Source organism: Homalodisca vitripennis, chromosome 4, assembly GCF_021130785.1.
Source record: "Homalodisca vitripennis isolate AUS2020 chromosome 4, UT_GWSS_2.1, whole genome shotgun sequence".
NCBI classification, from domain to species: domain Eukaryota; kingdom Metazoa; phylum Arthropoda; class Insecta; order Hemiptera; family Cicadellidae; genus Homalodisca; species Homalodisca vitripennis.
In genome coordinates this window covers 195787614-195814929 of record NC_060210.1, presented here as the reverse complement: position 1 = coordinate 195814929, position 27316 = coordinate 195787614, and the positions used below count along the sequence as shown (strand labels likewise).

Below are 27316 nucleotides of genomic sequence, written 5' to 3'. Positions count from 1 at the left end.
ATGTCCGAAGTGTCCGTGATCCAACACAGCAATCGCGGATCATTATGGCCAAGAGGCTATAATTACAGGACAACAAATTCGAGAGGGAGCCCAAAATTAACAAAACAATAAGAGACATAAGGCCTAGCAACATTACTCTCCTAAACGCCTCTCTTTTTAAAGAACAATGGCATTTTCTAAATTCAAGCCAAACTGTAGAACAGCAGTTCCAGGCATTCAATAATTGCCTAAATTTCCATCTAAATCTTTGCTGTCCTACAAAAACAATTAAAATATGTCAAAAAAAGACAAGAAATACTTGGATCACGAAAGGAATATTGGTTTCAAGAGATAAACTAAAATTCCTTTCCGAAATTTATAGATCAGATTCAAATGAAAATTTCAAAATTTATTACCGAAACTACAAAAGAATTTACCGAAAAGTGATCCAAGCCGCGAAATCATATGATGTCTCAAAAAAAATTCTTTCTTCTAGAAATGTTTTCTAAAAACTGTTTGGGACATTATTAACAATAAAAATAAAGCTCACAAACAGATCAAAATTAAAATTGGAGATACCTTGGTGCAGGATGAAGCTGAGATCGCCCACGAGTTTTAATAGATTTTTTGCGTCTGTTGCTTGTGGGCGAGGTCCTCGACCGTCAGAGCCCCAGGTTACTCACACGCGAAGACGTAGTCCAGTAGAATCAATGATACTGGCACCTGTACTTGAGGAAGAGTTGGAAAAAATTATTCCAGCAGCTCCCGGCCAAAAAATCAACCGATCTAAATTTATTGTCCATGTGGATTTTGAAAAAATGTGCCCAAGCATATTGTGAGCCCTCTGACTCAATTGGTAAATCTGTCCTTTTCAAACAGGAGTTTTCCCCTCCCTCCTGAAAAATGCTAAAGTACACCCCCATTTTCAAAAAAGATGACCCATGCTCCCTTAACAATTATCGGCCTGTCTCTATTTGCCAACTGTGAGCAAGATTTTCGAAAAACTATTTTTGACAAGAATGCTTTGTTTTCTTAGCAAACACAACCAGCTCTCTGAAGACCAATTTGGCTTCAGAACGGGAAAATCGACGGTAGACGCTGTGGTGAGTCTGGTCGAAATGGTTGTTGAGGGGTTAGAGTGTCGGAAACCCACCATAAGTGTGTTTCTCGACTTATCCAAAGCATTCGACTGTGTTGACCATAATACACTTCTTGACAAACTTGAATCTCATGGCATTCGAGGTGTGCCCCTGCTATGGATTAAATACATTTCTAAGTCGTAGAACACAGACTGTCCAAATTACAAATCACCTTTCAAGTCAATTGGATTTGAGATATGGGAGTTCCCCAAGGCTCCATCCTCAGTCCAATCCTTTTTCTGGTCTATGTCAATGACATCGAGTCATCACTTCTGTACGGGAATCTCGTGCAGTATGCTGATGACACGACTCTCTGTTTTAACGAAAAATCAAAAGAAGTTTTTGGAACAAAAAGCTTTTGTTGACCTTAACAACTGCGTTCAACACTTTCATAGCCTCAACCTGACAACAAATTCCACAAAATCTAATTTTCTGAATTTCGCCCTGCGGTCAATGGACGTTGGGTGTGGACCTTCCGTCATGCTGGGAGACTCCACATTAGAAGAAGTTTACTCCTCCAAATTCCTTGGTATATACCTTGATCGAGGTTTGACATGGAATGTTCCACATTGATTCAGTTTGTTCAAAATTAGCATCTGGCGTTTTATGTTTTAAGATCTTTAGCCAAATACTGCCCAAGTCAGGTGTTGAATGGCGGCGTATTACGGCCTGATTTACCCCACACCTTTCCTACGGAGTGATTTTGTGGGAGCTTGTTCAAACAATCAAATTTTGAGAGTTTTCAGGCTTCAAAAGAAAGCGATCAGAACAATCGCCAACATGAACTTCAGAGAGTCGTGCAGACCTGCTTTCAAAAAATTGCAGCTGTTGACTCTGCCATGTCTCTATATCTTGGAGGCAGTTTTATTCTGTAAGTCAAAATGTGGCCCTGACTAGGGGCCGTGACGTGCATGAATATGAAACGAGAGGCAGAGACAACTACCGTTCTGGGCGACACAGAACGGTGGTTTATGAACACCTGCCCTCGCAGGCAGGTGTCCGTTTCATCAACAGTTTGCCTGATTCCATGAAAAAACGTACAAACGCCCAAGGCGTTAAAAACTCGTCTGAAGCGCTTTTTAGCATCTAAAGCATTCTATAGCGTCGACGAGTTTTTTGAAATTATAGTTGGGAGACCTCCAATTTAGAAGACTGACACTGGCGTTGGCGGTGGAGAAAATTGGCGAGTAAGTGGTATGGATGAATGTAACGATTGTATGTCTGAATGTGGTATTGTGAACGAATGTAAAAATTTTAGATTTATTCGGTATGACCTTTGCCACATAATTGTATTATTATCAACGGCAATAAAAGACTTGACTTTGACTTGAAAAAAAAAAAATGTTCATTGTTCACCTACCCGGTTACCTGAATCCTAAGGGTGACGTTAAAGGGCTGCCTGTACTTAATTATGTTCGGTCCTGATGTCGCCACTCCAACTATAACATATACAGGGTGTAACTGAAATACACAGAAAAACCTCAGGAGGTTGTTCCTGTGGTCAAAAACAAACCAAAAAGTTCCTGTAAATGTATTTCCTAAAATGCATAGTTTTCCGTCTGTCCAATTGTTGTTTTTTGACGTGATAACGTCTTAAATTAGGTTGCGGCTCGGAGTCACTCATGAAAAAGTGTAACGCCCGGTAACGTTACGATGCCCGTCCAGTGGGTCCGCCGCACGGGATAAAGCAGATAACTATGTTTATTCGTGAAAATGTGGAGTGCTTAGATTCGTCATTTACAACAACTACAACAATAAAGGTAAATAATTGTACACTGATATTTCATTATCGTAAACTATGATTGATTGATTAATTGTTAGATTGACACAAAAGTTGAGAAACTGAGTTTATAGGTTATGTCATACTATTGACAAATGTTGATAGTGTTAAGTAAATTATTAGTTTAAATCACTCTGCAATCAATCGTAATTCAGTCGATTGAGAAGAAACAGCGCGTATTGCTAGTCAAACATTTAAAATAACAAATTATAACCTCTAACCTGTCATAACAGTGCGACCAAACAAACGAACTAAACCGACCAATCACCACGCGCGGAGTTAGAATTTAACTGTGTTTAGCAAGAATTTCAAATTCCAATTTTAGTAAATGTTTTATTCAACTTTACCATTTACAATAACAAATTTTAATTAATTTCAAATTATGTACAATGTTTTAGTAAACAAAATATATTTCTATAGTTAAAATTTGTGCAATTCTTATTTTCATTCAATTCCTTGTTCCTATTGTGCAATTTAATAATATTCATATCAATAAATATTCTACCGAGAAAAAGACGTTGTCACGTAAAATCTTCGCCCGTAAAACCGACTTTACAGGCAACCATAATTTTTTACATTAAAATTTGTCTATAAACAACGATTAAAGGTAGAAAGTTAAAAAAAACTTGCAAATATGATATGTTACTAGGTTAAGAAAAATGCCACAACTTGTTTTATCTCTTCAGCGATTTCAATAAGGGAGATAACGTTTGTTTTAGAATAAAATTTATAACATGCGAGTATTTTGATTTAAGTATATTTTGTATACAAGAAGTAGTTAAACAAAATTCATCATCAAAGATTTTGACATGCCGCCATTTTGAATTTTGTTGACAAAGAAATTTATTTAAAAAAATGACAGTCTTTACTAGATTAGCATGACGTCTTTAACTTTGTATTTGTACCTTTAATGGTTGTTTAAAAAACTTTAATGTAAAAAAACAAGCGGGAAATTATGCATTTTAGGACATACATTTATAGGAACTTTTTAGTTTGTTTTGATCCCAGGAACAACCTCCTAAAGTCTGTCAGTGTATTTCAGTTACACTCTGTATAGAACTCTCAACAAAATATCTTGGCTATTATGAACAACACTACATGTCCGACTTTTTGAAGTTTTGATGCCACAAACGCAATGTAGAAGACTTCTTACATACTGACAGGTTTTGGATTCACACACACACACACACACACACACACACACACACACACACACACACACACACACACACACACACACACACACACACACACACACACACACACACACACACACACACACACACACACACACACACACACACACACACACACACACACACACACACACACTACACACACACACACACACACACACACACACACACACACACACACACACACACACACACACACACACACACACACACACACACACACACACACACACACACACACACACACACATCACACACACACACACACACACACACACACACAACACACACACACACACACACACACACACACACACACACACATTATTTTATAACGATATATAATAATTGTTATAATAATGCTTGTTTTTTTGAAAAAACTTAATAGTAAGAGTAGAAAAAAGAAAGGAGTGGATTTCAGATCGCCTTATTTCTTTAATAAACAGAAAGAATAAATTGTTTTGTTATGTACAATAACGATAGAAGTAATTTGGTTTTTAAGGTCAGAGTATAAGAGGTATGCAAAAAATGGTAACAAAGCAAATTAAAAAGGAAAAGTTAAATTATTTCTCTTCATTAATAGATCAGTGTCAAGGAGATTCAAAAAAAGTACTGGAATGTTATTAAAAAAATTATTAAAAGAAAGAAAAATTCCTTAGACAGTATAAAAATTAATGATAGTTTGGTAAATGGTGGTAGATAATGAAAAAATTGTTGCTGACGCATTTAATTCATATTTTACAACTATTATTTCATCTCTGATGCATGACGCTTTTGGATGTGACATGTTTAAAGAGAACAATGATTAATATTTTTGAGGACCTGTTTTGTTAAATTTCGAATGTACATATGATGAATTATTAAAAGCCATTGAACAAATAAAAAATAAGGCCTAGTTTGTGGCGTTGATGGAATCGGCATTGGTACAATAAAGCAAAATGTAAATCTCTTTGCGCCATTACTCCACAGTATATTTGTCAAGTCCTTTGGATCAGGGAATAGTTCCTATAGAGTTTAAAACTGCATCAGTTGTGCCGATTTATAAGACAGGTGATCAATCACTTTTTTCCTCGTACCGCCCTGTATCTGTTATAAAGCACTGTGGCGAAGATTTTTGAGGAGTATAATTAAAAAGCAGTTACTAAATTATTTCCACAATAGATCTTTGTTCTCCAGTAATCAATTTGGGTTTTTGCCGGGTAGAGGTACGGATTTAGCAATAGAAAAGCACGTCAATAGTATAGTGGCATCTACAGACAAAAGTATGTATACATTAGCTGTTTATCTGGACTTCCAGAGAGCATTTGATGTATTAGACATAGACATTTTAATATATAAATTTAGAAAACATGGCATTGGAGGTGCAGCACTGGCATGGTTGGATTCATTTTGCAGGGTAGAAGGCAGGTTGTGAAAATAAATAAATGTTATAGTGATGTGTTGGAGCTACGGTTACGGAACAGCTCAAGGAGGGGTATTAGGACCAATTATTTTTTTGATTTACATTAATGATCTTTTGAATATTGACCTTCACTCATCTGTGTTTGCCTATGCGGACGACACAGCACTTGTATGCTCTGCCTATAATAGGCAATCACTGCAATATAAAATAAACAGTGATCTAGGAAAAATATCTCAATGGCTAATTAGCAATAAATTATTGATAAATAACCAGTAAATCAAAGTGTATAATGTTTTTTGACTACTGTGAAACTAAGGAAAATCTTTCAAATGTTTTCAAACTGTTTTGCCACGTGCATCATTGTATTTACGGTTGTTCTTGTTCTTGTATTGAGGTAGTTGAGTTTTGTAAGATATCTGGGGATTTACATTGATCAATTTTTAAAATGGAGACAGCATGTGAATATTTTATCAAAAAGATTGAGAAAAATAACTTATGCACTAATATCATTTAAAAGGATACTTAAAGGAAGATCAATTAAAGCAGATTTATATTTCTTGGTTTGAGAGTGTATTGAGATATGGAATTGTACATTTTTGGAGGTACCCTACCCAACCATTTTAAAGCCAGTTGTAATGAGAATCAAAGGCACGCCTTACGAATTATCTATAATATCAAACATAATGATAGATTAAGCTATATATTCGCTGAGAAAAATATTTTGACATTTGAACAGTTATATAAATATTCAGTGGTTATGTACATTCAGAAATATTTACAAAACTTTGAGTTTAAAAACAGCAAAATAGATTTACTAGGTCAGGTCAGTTTATGTCAATATCAGTTCCGTTTTTAGTCAAAGAAGTTAGCAGGCATCAATTTTATAGCATGGATCCAGAAGCCAATTATAACAAGTTTATAATATTTTGTGGGAATGATATTCTTTTTGAGAAAAAAACATAAAGTAAAAATGAAATTGTTAGAAATTTGTTCATATGTAATGTTTATTTATACACACAAATTAACTTATTATTATCATGTTGTATTGTTGCTGTTTTGCTGTTATATTGTTTTTAATTTATATTGTTATTGTTATGAATTTATATTATTATTATTGTTATGAATTTATATAGTTATTGTTATGAAGTTATATTGTTATTGTTAATAATTTATATTGTTATTGTTAATAATTTTATATTGTTATTGTTATGAACTTATATAGTTATTTATGTTAAGTTAAATGTTATTGTTGTATTTTTTCTTATAACTATTACTTTGTTGTTATTTGCTTTGTTTATGGTTCAGGTGGTATATTGAAAAAGAAAATATTTAAATGATAAATTATCTATGTTTATGATTATAAAAAATAGGGTATGAAATATTTAGTGACTATAGACTGCTGCCAAGATACAATTAGCATAAAATTAAATAAGAATGGCCAACTGTATTCCCGCACGCGCCGTACGTGGTGCATTGGGAAATGATTGATGTAAACTGTGTTCTGTATTGTATTGAATAAAGGATTTTTGAACTTGAACTTGAACTTGAACACACACACACACACACACACACACACACACACACACACACACACACACACACACACACACACACATTATTTAGTTTTGGTTCTCGCAACGCACCTTGCAGGGTGCATTGGGACAATGAATTGTGACCTTACATTATAATGAATAAAGAGTTTGTGAACTGTGAACACAACTACTTACGAAGAGCTTGTCTTTCCTGTCCTTGTAGGCTGCCCAGAGCAGAGCCAAAAGGAAAAGCAGCAAGATTATCAGAACGAAAGCGACGACCCAAGGGTTGTCGAAGACAGTAAGAAACAGGTGTGCGTCTGAGAAGGGGTTGATGTCATTAGGAGGAACAGCAATGGCGCCCGCGAAGAAGGACATATGAGTACATAGACAGTGCATACGTGACTCCGTGGTTTGATTTCCAATCTAAAAATAAAAAAAATACGCCCTGATTATGGCTATATTGTTTATGACATGTTAAATGTTATATTATAGTATATTGTATTATGGTATATGATATTATGGTATATGGTATTATGGTGTATGGTATATGGTATTATGGTATATGGTATTATGGTATATGGTATTATGGTATATGGTATTATGGTATATGGTATTATGGTATATGGTATTATGGTATATGGTATTATGGTATATGGTATTATGGTATTATGGTATTATGGTATATGGTATTATGGTATATGGTATTATGGTATATGGTATTATGGTATATGGTATTATGGTATATGGTATTATGGTATATTAATTGGTTCTAAGTTTCACACACCGGGTGTCCCAAGCAGGGTGACCAGATGCGAATTCATAAAAGGAGGACTTTTGGGGCGAAAAAGAAGGACAGTATTTATTATTCTTACAAACCTTACTGAAAAAATTATTAGTACATTATTAAAAACACGACCATTATAAATAACAGTTAGACTGTATTCCTTGTAACGAAAATTAAAAAAAAAACTCAAATTAGATTTGTTTTGACTTATAAATTGAAAAATAAAATAAATTTATATTATAAAGTGAATATTGATGGATAAAATTATTAATTAAGACTATTATTTTGTATGTGGCATAAAATTGATTTAATTATTGTTAGAATTGTCCTCTTTAAAAATTATAACTGATTTGAACTCAAATTTTTAGAATCATATTAAAAAGTTTTGTGATATAATTGGAATTAATTTATTGCATTTATTAATTACGTTATTAGTAAGCTATAGTAACGTACATATATAAGAAATTACCACTATAACAGAAAAATAAATAACGTATTATAACAAAATTGACCTATCATTCATAACACATAAATAGGTAAAATCAAAGGGTAGTAGCGCCAGTGCAGCTGAGCGGACAGAAACAACAGTGAGTCAGTGACACTATAGACAACACTCAACATACAACTGAATCTAACAGCAGTTCACATGTCATGGCATTACGTGTGCGCTGCTATAATTTGTCAAGGTATATCTTCGGGAGTTCGGAAATTAGAAGAACTTTTTAACGTGATGCTACTTTTTTCAAACATTTAAGTGTTCACCAAAAAGCCGGACCTTTACTTGATTTTCAAAAGCCGGGAGGACAGGACAAACATTAAAAAGGAGGACATGTCCTCCTAAACCCGGACCCACCCGGGTCACCCTGGTCCTAAGTCCCATCACCCTACTAACTTTGGAACTGTTGGGCATTTTCAAATTCCCTTTGGCATGTTAAAAAACTTTTAGTAGCAGAGGTAGAAAATGTTACATGCTGAGAAGCCCCACATTACATTTGGGCTTAATACGAGAGAAGTACTAGAGTTGTTTTGGCAAAAATTCAAGGTCTTAAAAAAGTATACAGTATTATTTATTCTAAGACCGTAATTATTTTGATGAGATAAAAATTATAAAATGAAAGTAGATTTTTGGGAACACTCTAGTGACATAAACAGATTTTAAAAGTACAAGATTGTCTGTAATGAAAATTCACCTTAAATAATAATTTATCCAAACATATTTGTACGGTTTAACTTGTCAACGAATTGTGAAGGCCTTTATCATTTTTCATCTATGTGTTTGGCTTAATACTACAGACCATATTGGCAGTCTGATTACGTATCAATTCCTTATTAATTTTTTACCGATTTCTTTATTTGATTAGACTATTCTGATGAATCAATAATGATTATTATGATTCTACATTATTTAATTTCACATTACAATATAAAAATATATTGGCAACTTTTCGAACTGGAAAGGGAAAACATTTTAAATTGTATATATTTTGGTCTTCAATATCTTCGCGTTAATTCGATGGTCTATCTCATCACGGAATATAATCCATCTTACCTCCACATGTCTCTGATGGTGAGTTTGTATTTGGAACAGTTCACAATATAACACAACTAGATACATCTCATAACGTATTATCTTATTCTGTGAAACAATGGTTGTACATCAGTTCGTTTGCGTCATATTTTATACATAAAAAAACGTACATGTGGGCCAGGGTGATTAATGCACACGTATATTTCAATTTATTTTCACTAAAGCTTACATTTGTTAAAATATATCGCATATATTACCAAGCAATAGTGGTTACTCCATTGTTTCTCCCAAACTTGACACAACATGTAGTAAATCTCAAAACTGTAGCTCATCGATGTATTCACAGGAACCTATAAAAGAGATTGTCACATTAAATATATTAATATGTAAGTAAAGACAGGACAGAGTTCCTCGTCACAGCTTTTTTTGTTCTATTAGTACAAGAAGCTTATAAACTGTATTTAGTCCTATAAGAACCTTAGCGCTGCTTCCGGAGTGACAGGAAATTCGGGATGGGTAAGGTTAGGGGATAGGGGCCGCCTCCTATCGAGATCCATGAGGAAGAATTAGGGCACAAAGTCATGTCCCCCCGAAAGAAGGGGAGGCCAGCTCTGAACCAGCCTCTCCAGTCAAAGCAGGCAGGAGGTGGCACACCCTTGTTGAGGCTAGTAAGAACCTCTGAGGTTAGGGAACGACCCCCACCAAACTCAAAAGTCATCCCCCGCAGTAGAGTAGACCTATCGAATTGCCCTTGCACTCCAGAATCTCGACATTTGCGGTTAGTGATGTGCCGCTCCTGGACGTCTATAACGTTGCCCAGATTTGAGTGACACATCGGTTTTTGCTGTGCCCAGTGCAGGTTTAACTGGAAGGTATAAACCAACCAGTGATTCCCGCTGGGTATCTCGTCACAGTCACCGGTACCATTAATAAAAACGGTAGTAACAAGAAGAAATCTTCCACCGTTGTAACAATAACAACATTGCCAGAAATACGACGTTTCGAGAACTGATACCTGCTCTCTTCTTCAGTTGGAACATTTTAAAACTTTTAGGCTACACAATCAGAAAATATAACTAAACAGATATATATATATATATATATATATAATGTATAATTTTAATCCGTACATAATAATATATATATATATATATATATATATATATATATATATATATATATATATATATTCCATGACAAATTAATTAAATATCATTATATGAGAACAAAAATCAAAGTTTGCAACAAAAACTAATGTCAAAATATACATATACATATATATATATATATATATATATATATATATATATATATATATATATATATATATATATATAAAACCAAACATCCAAGGAAGCTGTGTTGTTATCAAGGTATTTAATAGCAAACTATCATATGAAAATGATCTAAAATCTATTCATGATCTTTATTAATAATCCATCTTAAAAATGACACACGTTATTTAACCGTCACTAGCAACCAGTAATATTTTTGTTGCTAGTGATTAAATTAGTATTGCAAGATATTAAGTTGTTGTTATTACAATATTTATATGCCAATAGACAGATGAGACATTTAGAAATGTTATAAATACACTTTCCGTACATAATAATATAATGAGAGAAACAATAGGATTACCTCACTTGCAGGAAGGATCGCCATGTAATAATAATTTTCCGTTTCTAAAACATTATATGGAATTTCAAGAACTGGATTTTCCTTGGACAACTTTTGAGGGCGTTCGACCACACTGTCATAGTCAGGGCGTTTACCTTGTTCGATGACAACCTGAAATATATAAATACGCACAAATACATATACATACAATATATATTTTTTACAATATATTACATGAACAGTATAAACTGCTAAAAAACAAATCAGTTTTAAAAGTTAGAGAAAATTCCACTTTCGAGTTATATTTAAATGCCAATTGAGGTAAATGACTGGTCCATAGATAACTTCCATAGTTTATATATATTTTTACATATAATAATAATAATATATTTATTTTCTCAATCAAGAATTACATAACAATTACAATAGTACAAACTTAACTTAAATCTGAATGCCAAGTCTGACCAGTACAATGCAGCCGAATATACTAATGTGACAATGATATAAAAACACAAAAAACAACAAAGAGAAAACAAGGGTGAATCTCTAAGGCCAAGCCTGTGTGCAGGAGCAATTTAAATAAAAAAAATTGAAATAGGCTTAAACAGTAACAATTAAACAATTTTATTATGTAAAACAAAATACAAATAAGAACACATTGCAAGCAAGGCATAAATAGTTCAAACCATGTTTGTTTATTAATCAGTCATTCAAAAAATCTTCTACACTGTCCTTAGAAAATAAGAAACTTCTAATTAGTTTAAAAAAAATATGAACACTTTTACAGCATCTGATTTTCAAAGGAATTTTATTGAATAGATAAGGTGCTACGTAATTATAACACTTTTGAAAAACTGTACTTATTGGTCAAGGTAGGCTACATTAACGTATTCGGCATTTCTTAGTTTACGTTCATATTCATTACTGTAACTGCAACCCTGAATTCGTAAGGAAAACACGTTTAATATCTTGTAGACGTACACGTGTCTGAGCGCAAGAATCTTATACCAATATGTGGACATCTTGTTGATGGATATTCCAGTTTTCTAAAACTGGAAGTCTTTTTTGGGTGAAATTAGGTATGCACATTTTGAGTTTCTTAATAAGAAAGGGGTAATTTAGTAGTGAAACTATATGAAACTTTAGTTTGAATATTAAACATTTCATTCATAACTTAGCACGGAGATCAGTTGCCAAAGTGGGTGTTCAACAAGCACCGTCAGCACTGACGGAGAGCTGAGGGGGGAACTGAGGGGAATGTAAAAGCAAAGCGGATGCTCAAGAACCATCAAGGAACTGCTGCAATAACAGCAGATGCCCTTAGAATGAACGGGGATCCGTAAGATGACTGGTTTTATTACAAGACATTGCATATTCCGAAGCCACCTGAACGGAACAGGTGTTCCGATTCAGGAAACCCTCTGCAGGAAATGTGTCGAGGCATATAAAACAGCTGAGCATGTCATATCGGAATGCCCGGCATTACAGAGCAAACGCTCAAGATCCCTAGGGTTTCTGAGTCATACTGAAGAGGGGTTGCAAGAGGCAAGTATTGTTCAGAAGACCTCATGGTGTTGTAAAGGCCTGGGATTTGATAAAGCTTAACCCTGGAAGAGGGTTCACATTAAGCCGGATACCTGAGAGGCAATTCTCTGTTAAAAAAATAAACAAAAACACTTCATGTATTAAATTCTTGAAGCTCTTGTCTTATTGGAAATTATATATTAATTTAAACAAACTCTCCAATAATATAAATTATTTTTACCCTTAAGGCGCTGTCATCGTCGAACTTGAAGGTAATGTAGAGCCTACTCAGTGGAGGAGTGATTATGCGGTGCACAACCAAATTCAAATCGCGATCAATAAAATCCATATTTGGATCCACTTGTGTAACTTTCTCGCTCACTACACCTTTTTCCAACTTTGTTACATTCATGTATATATCTATCGGCTTATGTAAGACTGGCACAGCATGGTACACGTGACCCAACACCTTCTGGGCTAACTCCATGAACACAATATCGGTATTTATATAACTTCTAGCCCACCAGAAAAGATTTTGCTTCAAAGTGGCATACTGTAACAGGAAACAGTTTCGTAATAAATACATTAAAACAATACTTAATAAAATAATTTTAGTACTAATCTATCATCCCCACGAATAATATGAATAATGACAATAATAATGGAAGCATTCCAAAGGAAATCACCATCCATTCTCTCTCTCTCTCTCTCTCTCTCTCTCTCTCTCTTCTCTCTCTCTCTCTCTCTCTCTCTCTCTCTCTCTCTCTCTCTCTCCTTCTCTCTCTCTCTCTTTCTCTCTCTCTCTCTCATAGAGATTTTAATATAGTATTCTACCATTACAACCAACATACCATTTACCTACATCTGATACCTTATTGGACTTATTGATTTGTAATGACGTGAACAAAGTAAATGTGTACGGGCAAATATCTATAGCTGGTATATCTTATCATGATTTAATATACATAGAGCTATGTCTTAGAGTTAAAAATAGTACTAATAGGGTCATGAAAGTTATTAGAGATTTCAAAAATGCAGATGTAAATAGATTAAGGCAAGAATGTCAAACTTTATCGTGGGATGATGTTTACTCAGTAGACAATATAAATAAACAGGTAGATATATTTGTTCATAAATTAAATAATTTATTTAAAAAACATGTACCAGAAAGAAATATCTCAACAAAAAGGACTCCCTGCCCTTGGATAAATACACAAATAAAATCAATGATGAAAAACAGGGATAAGTTGTACAGTCAATATATAAGGACGAAAGAACCTATAACTTGGGAAAATTACAGAGTTTTAAGAAATCAAGTAAAACGTACATTAAGAGACTCGAAAAACCGTCATTTTGACTTTATTGCAACCAGATAAGCATTGCAAAGATATTTGAAATGTAATTAATAGTCAAGGAGTTGGTAAAAATGCTAATGTTATGTCAGATGTAGTTGTACAACTGAATGAGTTTAATAGTTATTTCTGTGGTGTTAGCCATAGTATAAATGAAGAGTTGATTGATTATTATAAAAGTCAAAGAGGTGTCTTTAGTGGTACCACTGGTGGCGATGGTATTGATGATATGTTTATTTTTTCTGTAATACGTAGAGAAGAAATTCCTAAAATGATGTTAGATATATCGTCTAATGCTGTTGGTAATGATGAAATACATATTAGATTTTTAAAATTGGTTTGTAAAGAAATCAGTGATGTGTTGTGTCATATTTTATTACTATTCTTTATATAATTCTGTTTATCCATGTCAGTGGAAAAGTGCTCTTATTATACCATTAGCAAAGATAAAAACTCCTTCAGAATGTAAAGACTATAGGCCTATAAACATATTAAGTGTATTAGATAAGATATTAGATAAAATAGTTTGTAACCAAATTTGTAATTATGTTACTAGGAATAATATTTTAGATAAATATCAGTCTGGTTATCGATCCTTTTACAGTACGCAAACCGCACTGGTTAAAATAACAGACAATATCAGACATGCTATTGATAACAGAGAGATAACACTATTAATGCTTCTTGATTTTAGTCGTGCCTTTGACTCTGTGAATCGTAATTTATTATTGTCTGATCTGGAATCTTATAATTTTATTTCCGCTGTGGTTGATTGGTTTCGGGATTACTTGACCAATAGACTTCAGCGGATCAAAACAAATAATGGAAATTTATCAGAATGGAAGAATAACTCTGTAGGTGTTCCACAGGGATCCACACTTTCTGCTTTGCTTTTTTCTTTATACATTAATAAGATTGGTAGTTCTGTTATATTTTGTAAATATATGATGTATGCAGATGATATTCAGTTACTTTTAAACAGTAGGCCTATTATTCAATATGTAAATGATGCTGTTAACTGTATGAATGCGGATTTGGGTACATTACATACATGGTGTAAAGATCATGGATTACAGCTTAATATAACAAAGTGTAAGCCGATATTGTTTGGATCCTTAAGGTTGCTACCTCACATTGATGTTAAAAGTTTGAAACCTTTGATGGTAAACAATGTACATTTAAATTTAGAGAGCTCAATTGTAAATTTTGGTTTAAGAATGTCTAATGACTTATCATAGCGTATACAAGTAAATTATATTGTTCGGAGGGTATTCCAGTGTTTGTATAAATTTAGAAAATTGAGCTTTAATCCTCCAATTTATATTAAGAAGCTTCTAGTAGCAACACTAATACTACCTATTTTTGATTATGCAAATATAGCTTATTGTGACATAAATAATGAGTTAACTGATAAGTTACAGAAAGCGCAAAATGCATGCATAAGATGTATCTATAATTTAAGGTGGGATCAACATGTAACACCATATTATAAAGACCTTGGTTTATTGAAAATTAAGGAGCGGATGGAATTGAATATAATGCAATTGGCAGTTAAAGTACTTAAAAATGAACAACCAGTGTATTTGTTTGAAAGATACAAAAGAATGACTGATGTACATGTTAGAAATACTCGTTTTTCAGGAATAACTTTACAAATTCCGATTCATAGAACTGTTATCTACAGTAAGTCCTTCTTAGTGACATCTATTAGATTATTGAATGTACTAGAAAGAGAACTGCGGGAAAGTGATAGGGAAAGCAATGCAACTTTGTTAAGAAAATACAAAATGAAACTTTTAGAAAGATATGTTTTAAAGTTTACATAATACATCAATACTGTGTACATTATTCTTTCTTGTGTAAGGTTAATTTTCCCTATACGTATAGGAATTTAGAATTGAGACCATACAAAAAAGAAAAAGAAAAAGAAATTATGTTTGTATTGAATAAACATATAAAGCAAATAGTAAAATCTAGAACTGAACTGTAAGTAGGGTATATTTAAGTGATAAGATTATATATATAATCTATATCTATATATAGATTATAATCTATCCTATCATCATAGGATATATGATTTTGTTTTATTACACATAATAAAATAGAATAAGGTAATAGATATAAAAAAATTTAATTTGTAAAATCAGACTACTGCTCAAACATTGTATTACATATGAATATGTGTTGCCTGTCATGGTGGTGGAGTGGACCATTGGTCTAAACAATGGCAAGCTAAATAAAGAAAGTATCAAAGTCTCTCCCTCTCTCTCTCTCTCTCTCTCTCTCTCTCTCTCTCTCTCTCTCTCTCTCTCTCTCTCCTCTCTCCTCTCTCTCTCTCTCTCTCTCTCTCTCTCTCTCTCTCTCTCTCTCTCTCTCTCTCTCTCCTCTCTCTCTCTCATCTCTCTCTCTCTCTCTCCCCCCTCTCTCTCACACTCTTATATATATATACAGGGTGTCAATTAAGTCTGGAACCTCTTTTTTAACTTTTAAACCACAATATAAAAAAATACCAAAGTTCACACGTGCTTACTGGTGATAGTAACGCACACATCTGCCCAATTACCGACCGGATAATCCCTTTGGGAGACGGTCCACAAGGAGTCAGACAAAATTCTTAAATAGCAGCATAGGTCAAATTTGGTATCAAATTAAAGGTCTTACTTAGCAGAGTACAATGCCGTAAACCGGACTTCAAAAGGTAGATTTATTCAGTAGTTATAGCTATTTGAATTTTAAAAAAATTGAACAATGTAAATTATTAAGTATTACAAGTAAACACCAATTTTTAAGTACCTGTGATCAAAGTAAGTGATCAAAATGTTCCCCTCCCATCGTCTGGCAATGTCCTAGGCGGTTGTAAAATGTATCCACTGCATTTTGAAGGTAGACACGAGGAATATCTTGAGCTTCTTGAACTATAAGATTTCTTAGGTGCGCCAAATCTCGAGGCTTAGTACGATAAACTTCATCTTTAAGGTATCCCCAAAGAAAAAAATTCAGCAAAGATAAATTAGGGGAACGAGCAGGCCACTCTACTGCACCATGTCTTCCAATCCATCTGTGAAGGAATATTGTATCCAAGTATTCTCTAACAAGGAGAGCAAAGTGTGGTGGCGCGCCATCTTGTTGGAAATAAATTCTTTGAAATTGTCGACCAAGAGCAGCTTGTAGTGCAGGAATTATCTCATTTTGGAGCATTGCTAGATACGAGTCACTATTTAAATTACCATTGATAAATAATAGGCCCATAATTTGATTTCCTATAATACCTGCCCAAACGTTAAGTTTCTGTGGATGCTGTGTATGACTCAATCTGCCACTTTCACATTCTAACAGTAGTTGTGTTATTGGTAATAATTATTGATTCCTGGCTTCGATTACTACATTGTCAGATGATGGGAGGGGAACATTTTGATCACTTACTTTGATCACAGGTACTTAAAAATTGGTGTTTACTTGTAATACTTAATAATTTACATTGTTCAATTGTTTTAAAATTCAAATAGCTATAACTACTGAATGAATCCGTCTTTTGAAGTCCGGTTTGCGGCATTGTACTCTGCTAAGTAAGCCCTTTAATTTGATACCAATTTTGACCTATGCTGCTATTTAAGAATTTTGTCTGACTCCTTGTGGACCGTCCCCCAAAGGGATTATCCGGTCGGTAATTGGGCAGATTTGTGCGTTACTATCACCAGTAAGCACGTGTGAACTTTGGTATTTCTTTCTATTGTGGTTCAAAAATTAAAAAAGAGGTTCCAGACTTAATTGACACCCTGTATATATACATGTAGTTGAAGTAAAAATGTTGTTCAATCTAGCAATATTTCGGTGTCGGCATACACTTTGAGTGATCTTGTGTGCTCCCACCAAGCATTAGTGCAGCATGCCTGGAGCGTATGGTGTTGTTCATTTCTCAATGACAGTAACGCTAATTATTTGATCGGGTAAAATGTTTAGCTTACGTGCAGTGTTAAATCGAGACCCATCCGGAAAGAATTTGCCAATTTTTTATCCATTTGAACACGCATGTCTTCATCCTTTCTTGTCACTTAAAACGTCTGCTTGATCAATCTGAAACATATGCACAAGCTTATGTACGGATAATTTAATTTTTAATGCAATTTTTCTTGGTCTTCACTTGCAGTTTTTTTAGTTAGATGGTCTGCTGCAGTTGATCAAACTTATACAACATCACTGGTTCATTAATATTACTAACTGTTAGTGTTCTACACGTTAGGTACCTACGGTTAGGAGGGTTGCATCAATGGACCTAGAAGAGTTAAACCGAGTTAGAGAATTTATATATAAAAAACAAATGAATTCAAAGAAAATGTGAAATAAAAAATTTTGAATTAAGAAAAAATAAAATAAAATTTTAAAATAATGAAACAAATAGAGTTTAAATGTTTTGGGTGATGAAAGATTAAATAAATGAATGAAAAATATACTTAATGGTTATTGAAAAACTATAGTTAAAGATAAAGATTTTGTAAAACTTTGAGAATGAAAATTTTTTGTTAGTTAAAACTGTTATTGAATGTAACAAATATTTTCACTATTCGATGCAAAATTTTTATTCAAAACAAAATTTTATTTGTAACATATTTTACATTTTAGCAAATTTTAAGGTGACTTATTTGCGATTTCAATAGATTTTACATTAATAGTTTAAAAGTTTTTCTGTGTGCGTTTTGTAGATCTGTTTATGGGATTTTAGACAAAAAGTTTCATTGATTTTCTATTGTTCTCGAAAGTCAGCAAGGACTGTCGTATTGTAATCCACTTTACCTCTGAAAATTACTATGCCTCTAGAGTTTTTACATAAAATTCGTAAAAATACTCACAGCTGCCCACACATGTGAAAGTTTTTCATGTGACGGAAATTCAGTCCTTGTGTCTCCAGCAGTCTGGAAATGGCTTACCACTCTTACTGAAATTTGTATTACCTCAGCTAGACACGCTGATGCTCTTTTCAGCTGTAAAAGTGATAAAACACAAATACCATTAAGTCTTTACCACAGCTTTTAATAGATGTAGGGACTGAAATAAAAATTGTTAAGTACCTAATTAAAATTTGAGTTTTAGCGCTTATTGGAAAAATAATTGGTTCTAATTTGTGCAATATTTTTATACTATGTGTATCCATATGTATACTCATTATTCCTTAAATAGGCCAGTGGACGCTTTTTAAACTTAGCAAATTGGTGTTTTAATGTACCGAATTTAAGGGGATCAAGATAATGTGACTTTGAAAACTCAGTTAATATTGAATACTACATAAAAAACGTTTGTTGTTGTCGTATTTATGATTTAACATTTATATATATATATATATATATATATATATATATATATATATATATATAACACTTATATATCTATTGATCTGTCTATATATATATATATATATATATATATATATATATATATATATATAGACAGATCAATAGATATAGATCGGCTTTGGTTCAACACAATTTTAATGTAAGGTCATTCATTATTATATAATTGAAACAATAAACAATTTTTGTTCAGAATAAATATTGCTAATAACAAAATTCGGTTAATCAGTTTTCATACTATTTTACAGATGTATAAAATAAACAATGAGAACAAAAAATCATGAAATTGATTTTTATTTTTATAATTTATATAGTATTTAAAAATAATTTACATTGTATGAGGAACATTATATCAATCCTAATAACCTAACTATGTAATATAATGAGTCAATTTAAAAGATTAAATTACAATTGCTACTATAAACTGTACGTAAATTATTAAATTCATACATATATAGAATTTATTAATGTAGAATCTACACTGTAATTTTCAAATCTTGCAGTTGTAATATTAAAATTAAATAAACCCTCAGTACACAAAATTGACAAGCCCTAAATTATATGTTTAGAAATATTCATGAATCAAATTTGTCTAAGTAGTGAAATGAGTTAGATATAGCCTATATTGTACTCATCTTTTTGGACGAAACTTACATTATTCAAAGCTTTATAGTCAACATCTTCTTCTGGGGCAAGCGTTATACTTTCATCACGGGCAAGGACTGCGATGTCAACACAGTCTAAAAAGTTCCTGGAGTCAACACAGTACAGAATGACATCATTAGTATTACGTATAATTTGCCAGTAACGCACAAAGTATCATGTGCTTAAAGAACAATATCAAACTAATTAGTTAAAACTCGTTTAAGTGATAGACGACTACAAAAAGGTACATTTTAAATTTCACCGTCCACCCCAAAGTTTTTCAATTCTCTGTTATATATTTTTTGCAGGAATAATTAATGTTCCATAATAGAAGAGCAGACGTGATTCAGCTGAATTGTAATTCCCACAGCATGCATCTGACTGGTCCCCCATCCGCAAGGGCTCTCTTGTGGCTATGTGCGATATCATTAAAGCCCAAAAACAAACTAATACTAATTGTTTTGTTTCTTTTAAGTAGTGTTGTTACCTCTGTTTGTGCCTACTCAAAGTCAGCTGTGTTTCTGACAGTGGAGAGCCAACTTTCATTGTATAAGCTCAATTTTAAGCTTTTATAGAACAGGTTGAAATATGAAACAACGTTTTTCTCATATTATATTTTTCTTGCTCTTACAATTATACCCGACCGTCAGACACCTAACGAATAGTTATCTCACCAACAGACACATTAATACAGTACAGTACGAGGTCGATGGTATTGATAAAAAAATGCTAAAGTCACAGACAGGTTATCTCACCTTCACATTCATAAATAAATTGTTATCTCACATTCAAACGCATAACGAATAGTTATACCACCAACAGACACATTAATACAGTACAGTACGAGGTCGATGGTATTGATAAAAAATGCTAAAGTCACAGACAGGTTATCTCATCGTCAGACACATAAACAATAGTTATCTCACCTTCAATCGCATAACGAATAGTTATCTCATCGTCAGACACATAAGTAATAGTTATCTCACCTTCAATCGCATAACGAATAGTTATCTCATCGTCAGACACATAAGTAATAGTTATCTCACCTTCAATCTCATAACGAATAGTTATCTCATCGTCAGACACATAAGTAATAGTTATCTCACCTTCAATCGCATAACGAATAGTTATCTCATCGTCAGACACATAAACAATAGTTATCTCACCTTCAATCGCAATAACGAATAGTTATCACATCGTCAGACACATAAACAATAGTTATCTCACCTTCAATCGCATAACGAATAGTTATCTCATCGTCAGACACATAAGTAATAGTTATCTCACCTTCAATCGCATAACGAATAGTTATCTCATCGTCAGACACATAAATAATCGTTATCTCACCTTCAATCGCATAACGAATAGTTATCTCATCGTCAGACACATAAGTAATAGTTATCTCACCTTCAATCGCATAACGAATAGTTATCTCATCGTCAGACACATAAACAATAATTATCTCACCTTCAATCGCATAACGAATAGTTATCTCATCGTCAGACACATAAGTAATAGTTATCTCACCTTCAATCGCATAAGGAATAGTTATCTCATCGTCAGACACATAAGTAATAGTTATCTCACCTTCAATCGCATAACGAATAGTTATCTCATCGTCAGACACATAAACAATAGTTATCTCACCTTCAATCGCATAACGAATAGTTATCTCATCGTCAGACACATAAGTAATAGTTATCTCACCTTCAATCGCATAACGAATAGTTATCTCATCGTCAGACACATAAGTAATAGTTATCTCACCTTCAATCGCATAACGAATAGTTATCTCATCGTCAGACACATAAACAATAGTTATCTCACCTTCAATCGCATAACGAATAGTTATCTCATCGTCAGACACATAAACAATAGTTATCTCACCTTCAATCGCATAACGAATAGTTATCTCATCGTCAATAGTTATCTCACCTTCGCATAACAATAGTAATAGTTCACACTCTCACCTTCAATCGCATAACGAATAGTTTATCTCATCGTCAGACACATAAGTAATAGTTATCTCACCTTCAATCGCATAACGAATAGTTATCTCATCGTCAGACACATAAGTAATAGTTATCTCACCTTCAATCGCATAACGAATAGTTATCTCATCGTCAGACACATAAACAATAGTTATCTCACCTTCAATCGCATAACGAATAGTTATCTCATCGTCAGACACATAAACAATAATTATCTCACCTTCAATCGCATAACGAATAGTTATCTCATCGTCAGACACATAAGTAATAGTTATCTCACCTTCAATCGCATAACGAATAGTTATCTCATCGTCAGACACATAAGTAATAGTTATCTCACCTTCAATCGCATAACGAATAGTTATCTCATCGTCAGACACATAAACAATAGTTATCTCACCTTCAATCGCATAACGAATAGTTATCTCATCGTCAGACACATAAACAATAGTTATCTCACCTTCAATCGCATAACGAATAGTTATCTCATCGTCAGACACATAAGTAATAGTTATCTCACCTTCAATCGCATAACGAATAGTTATCTCATCGTCAGACACATAAGTAATAGTTATCTCACCTTCAATCGCATAACGAATAGTTATCTCATCGTCAGACACATAAACAATAGTTATCTCACCTTCAATCGCATAACGAATAGTTATCTCATCGTCAGACACATAAACAATAGTTATCTCACCTTCAATCGCATAACGAATAGTTATCTCATCGTCAGACACATAAACAATAGTTATCTCACCTTCAATCGCATAACGAATAGTTATCTCATCGTCAGACACATAAGTAATAGTTATCTCACCTTCAATCGCATAACGAATAGTTATCTCATCGTCAGACACATAAACAATAGTTATCTCACCTTCAATCGCATAACGAATAGTTATCTCATCGTCAGACACATAAGTAATAGTTATCTCACCTTCAATCGCATAACGAATAGTTATCTCATCGTCAGACACATAAACAATAGTTATCTCACCTTCAATCGCATAACGAATAGTTATCTCATCGTCAGACACATAAACAATAGTTATCTCACCTTCAATCGCATAACGAATAGTTATCTCATCGTCAGACACATAAACAATAATTATCTCACCTTCAATCGCATAACGAATAGTTATCTCATCGTCAGACACATAAGTAATAGTTATCTCACCTTCAATCGCATAACGAATAGTTATCTCATCGTCAGACACATAAGTAATAGTTATCTCACCTTCAATCGCATAACGAATAGTTATCTCATCGTCAGACACATAAGTAATAGTTATCTCACCTTCAATCGCATAACGAATAGTTATCTCATCGTCAGACACATAAGTAATAGTTATCTCACCTTCAATCGCATAACGAATAGTTATCTCATCGTCAGACACATAAGTAATAGTTATCTCACCTTCAATCGCATAACGAATAGTTATCTCATCGTCAGACACATAAGTAATAGTTATCTCACCTTCAATCGCATAACGAATAGTTATCTCATCGTCAGACACATAAACAATAGTTATCTCACCTTCAATCGCATAACGAATAGTTATCTCATCGTCAGACACATAAACAATAGTTATCTCACCTTCAATCGCATAACGAATAGTTATCTCATCGTCAGACACATAAGTAATAGTTATCTCACCTTCAATCGCATAACGAATAGTTATCTCATCGTCAGACACATAAGTAATAGTTATCTCACCTTCAATCGCATAACGAATAGTTATCTCATCGTCAGACACATAAACAATAGTTATCTCACCTTCAATCGCATAACGAATAGTTATCTCATCGTCAGACACATAAACAATAGTTATCTCACCTTCAATCGCATAACGAATAGTTATCTCATCGTCAGACACATAAACAATAGTTATCTCACCTTCAATCGCATAACGAATAGTTATCTCATCGTCAGACACATAAGTAATAGTTATCTCACCTTCAATCGCATAACGAATAGTTATCTCATCGTCAGACACATAAGTAATAGTTATCTCACCTTCAATCGCATAACGAATAGTTATCTCATCGTCAGACACATAAACAATAGTTATCTCACCTTCAATCGCATAACGAATAGTTATCTCATCGTCAGACACATAAGTAATAGTTATCTCACCTTCAATCGCATAACGAATAGTTATCTCATCGTCAGACACATAAATAATCGTTATCTCACCTTCAATCGCATAACGAATAGTTATCTCATCGTCAGACACATAAGTAATAGTTATCTCACCTTCAATCGCATAACGAATAGTTATCTCATCGTCAGACACATAAACAATAATTATCTCACCTTCAATCGCATAACGAATAGTTATCTCATCGTCAGACACATAAGTAATAGTTATCTCACCTTCAATCGCATAACGAATAGTTATCTCATCGTCAGACACATAAGTAATAGTTATCTCACCTTCAATCGCATAACGAATAGTTATCTCATCGTCAGACACATAAGTAATAGTTATCTCACCTTCAATCGCATAACGAATAGTTATCTCATCTTCAGACACATAAACAATAATTATCTCACCTTCAATCGCATAACGAATAGTTATCTCATCGTCAGACACATAAGTAATAGTTATCTCACCTTCAATCGCATAACGAATAGTTATCTCATCTTCAGACACATAAATAATAGTTATCTCACCTTCAATCGCATAACGAATAGTTATCTCATCCTCAGACACATAAATAATAGTTATCTCACCTTCAATCGCATAACGAATAGTTATCACATCGTCAGACACATAAACAATAGTTATCTCACCTTCAATCGCATAACGAATAGTTATCACATCGTCAGACACATAAACAATCTAGAAAGATAAAGGTCGGTGATTGAGACCGACCATGGGAAACCAATCTATCGATTTCATGATAGGCCAGGTTGTGTGGTCGTACAGTACAAGTTTGCCCCTCGGCTCCTGGCCTTTATTACGTTATGTCGATAGATTGCATATTATCTTCACGATACATCTATATATATATAAATGCGAATGTTTGTTTGTATGTTTCGTTATAACTCTGGAACCAATGCACGAAACATCGTGAAATTTTGTACAGTGATTCTACACGTTCCTGGAAGTAACATAGGCATACTTTTAGAGATGTGGCTGTTTCGCTGTTTGTATGTATGTCCTTTATAGAATCGTAAACTATTTGAACGATCATTATGAAAATTTGTATGTATATTTATTTTTCGACGGAGAAGGTTTATATGCTATGCCTATTGATGTATCTCGCCACCAGGCGGCACTGCAAAAGTTACAAGTTTTTAAAACGCCTGTACACTATAAACTGCGATTACGAGACAGTTAAGTATATTAAATAGCAAAAAACTATTTGAAGGCGCTAAGCTTTGAATTTGTCTTCAAAATACATTTCTGCTTGAACTTAAAGCTTTAGTGTTAGACCACTTTATAATAAAGTACATGTACGTAGACAATGGCTATAAACATAAGTTACACTTTTGACAGATTTTCTTGATCGTGGCAACAATATAAACTCTTCATCGTCGTTGGAAATATAATTCATTTGAACCAGAAGTGCACATACACGGGCAAAGCTTGCGAAAAGCGTGCGAAGCCGCGGGAAACAGCTAGTAGTATTAAATACGTAAAAACAGCTTACTTTGAAAGTTGATGAATTTCAATTGGTTTCAGTTTCGGAGTGTGAGTACTATCGAAAGCTATTGATGCATATTTGTGTGCGATATTTTTCAATATCTGCGCAACATTATAAACAAGCCTGTGGTCCAGTTTGATTATACCCATGTGCGTAACTTCGCGGAGCAGAATCTTCATTGTTGAAAGGGACAGGAACATGTCCGGGGCAGCTATGATAGACACCTGAAAGTAATAAAAGATAGTTTTAATATATTTTAAAAACTTTTGAAACAGTGAACCTTGTAACGATTAATGATGGGAAACGTCTTATTTCTAAAATCATCTATGCGCTTACTTCCTAATCGATATTTAGGATGGGCAACATAGGGGTCAATGACATCCAGTGGCGTAGCTACTTTGGGTGGCACCCGATGCGGAAGTTGGTGGTGTCACCCCATCGAAAGTAAAAAGGAATACATTTTATATGATAAAGGTCATGGATAATTTATTACTTATAATGTTAAAGAAATAGCAAAGCAATAATAACTAAGACATAAAAAGGGTTGTTATACAATTAAAATTTCTTCTTTCTAGTTTTGACAGCTGCAATAACTTCATCTAAATTTATATTTTGTATTGCCTCGTGTTCGATGGCTGATATACCCAGATTTACAAGCCGCGATTTTGTCATTTTTTCCCTCAAATAGTTTTTTTATTAATTATAATTTACTGAAAATCGTCTCACATGAAGCTATAGACACGCAACAACACACTTCACGAAAGAAATGAGAAATGTTGCAACTGAAACGTTAAAGATCGTGAGTATGGGACGGGGAATCCCCCACGATAGTGTCAGGTTCTTTTGCGGGAATCCCTGAATTATACATAGAGCTGCCCTAGTGGAGGTTTCCCTGGAAAAGACATTTTTGTGCTAACGATTTATTTATTTTGTTCGTTTGTATAAAGTTTATTTATTTATCTACGGTAACACCATTAGTACATGTAAAAAACAATAAGATATTCTTATATTCAACAATGAGCCAATAAAAACGATCCACATTATAAATTAATAACAATGCCAAAATAAATTGCTACAACATAACAATAACATATACAATAGACTATATAGAAAATAACAATAATAGCATAGCAACAATAATAAATAGTAACAGTAATTATACGATCAAATATACATCCATCTGCACTTACACATATACTACATAGGAATAATTTATAACAATGAAAGGGAAAAAAAGAATCAAATGTATGCATGTAGAAAAGAGTAGAGGAAAAAATAGAAAGAAATAAATATATACACATATTACAATGAGCCAGGTGTCAATGTCTACATCAAAAGAAAATGTTTTTTCAGGTGCATAACACTATCACTGCAAAAGTCATGCCGGGAGGAGACGAGGTTTCCAAGTCTGTGAAGTCTCGGGATAGTGCTGTGATGTACATAATTGGTTGAGTAGACACGACGGCAGAAAGTGTGAAGGGACCTGGTCTGATGAGGCACTCGGAAGTCGATCCGCCTGAGCAGTTCTGGACAATTCACGTCTCCGTTAATTAGTTTATGGAGAAAAACCACATCTAAAAGTTGTCTACGCTTCACAAGCGAGTTCAAACCCAAGGAAATCCCCAAATCCTCCAATGGCACAGTTCTGCATTCAAATCCACATCTGACTCCAACCACCCGCAAGAAGCGATCCTGGACACTTTGGAGCTGCTGGATATGACCAACCTGATAGGGCGACCAGACGACGCTGCCATATTCAAGCACTGACCTCACCAGAGCAGTAAAGATAAACTTCATAGCTGCAACACTCAGTCCGCTTCTTGAAGTTCTGATCAGAAATCC

General features: G+C 33.7%; 2 protein-coding genes across 2 annotated transcripts in view; both read right to left on the bottom strand.

Moving 5' to 3' along the window:
• LOC124361351 (polycystic kidney disease protein 1-like 2) overlaps positions 1-12971 on the bottom strand; it is a 35448-nt gene extending 22477 nt beyond the window's left edge. The window contains exons 1-4 of the mRNA XM_046815401.1: positions 12726-12971; positions 10982-11131; positions 9601-9693; positions 7224-7454 (exon numbers count right to left, since the gene is read on the bottom strand). Of these exons, the coding sequence (XP_046671357.1) occupies positions 7224-7454; positions 9601-9693; positions 10982-11131; positions 12726-12971 (720 nt within the window). The remainder of the gene's footprint in view (positions 1-7223; positions 7455-9600; positions 9694-10981; positions 11132-12725) is intronic.
• LOC124360850 overlaps positions 12902-27316 on the bottom strand; it is a 125746-nt gene continuing 111331 nt past the window's right edge. The window contains exons 13-17 of the mRNA XM_046814799.1: positions 25481-25698; positions 19836-19932; positions 18684-18815; positions 17802-17910; positions 12902-13037 (exon numbers count right to left, since the gene is read on the bottom strand). Of these exons, the coding sequence (XP_046670755.1) occupies positions 17872-17910; positions 18684-18815; positions 19836-19932; positions 25481-25698 (486 nt within the window). The 3' untranslated portion in view covers positions 12902-13037; positions 17802-17871. The remainder of the gene's footprint in view (positions 13038-17801; positions 17911-18683; positions 18816-19835; positions 19933-25480; positions 25699-27316) is intronic.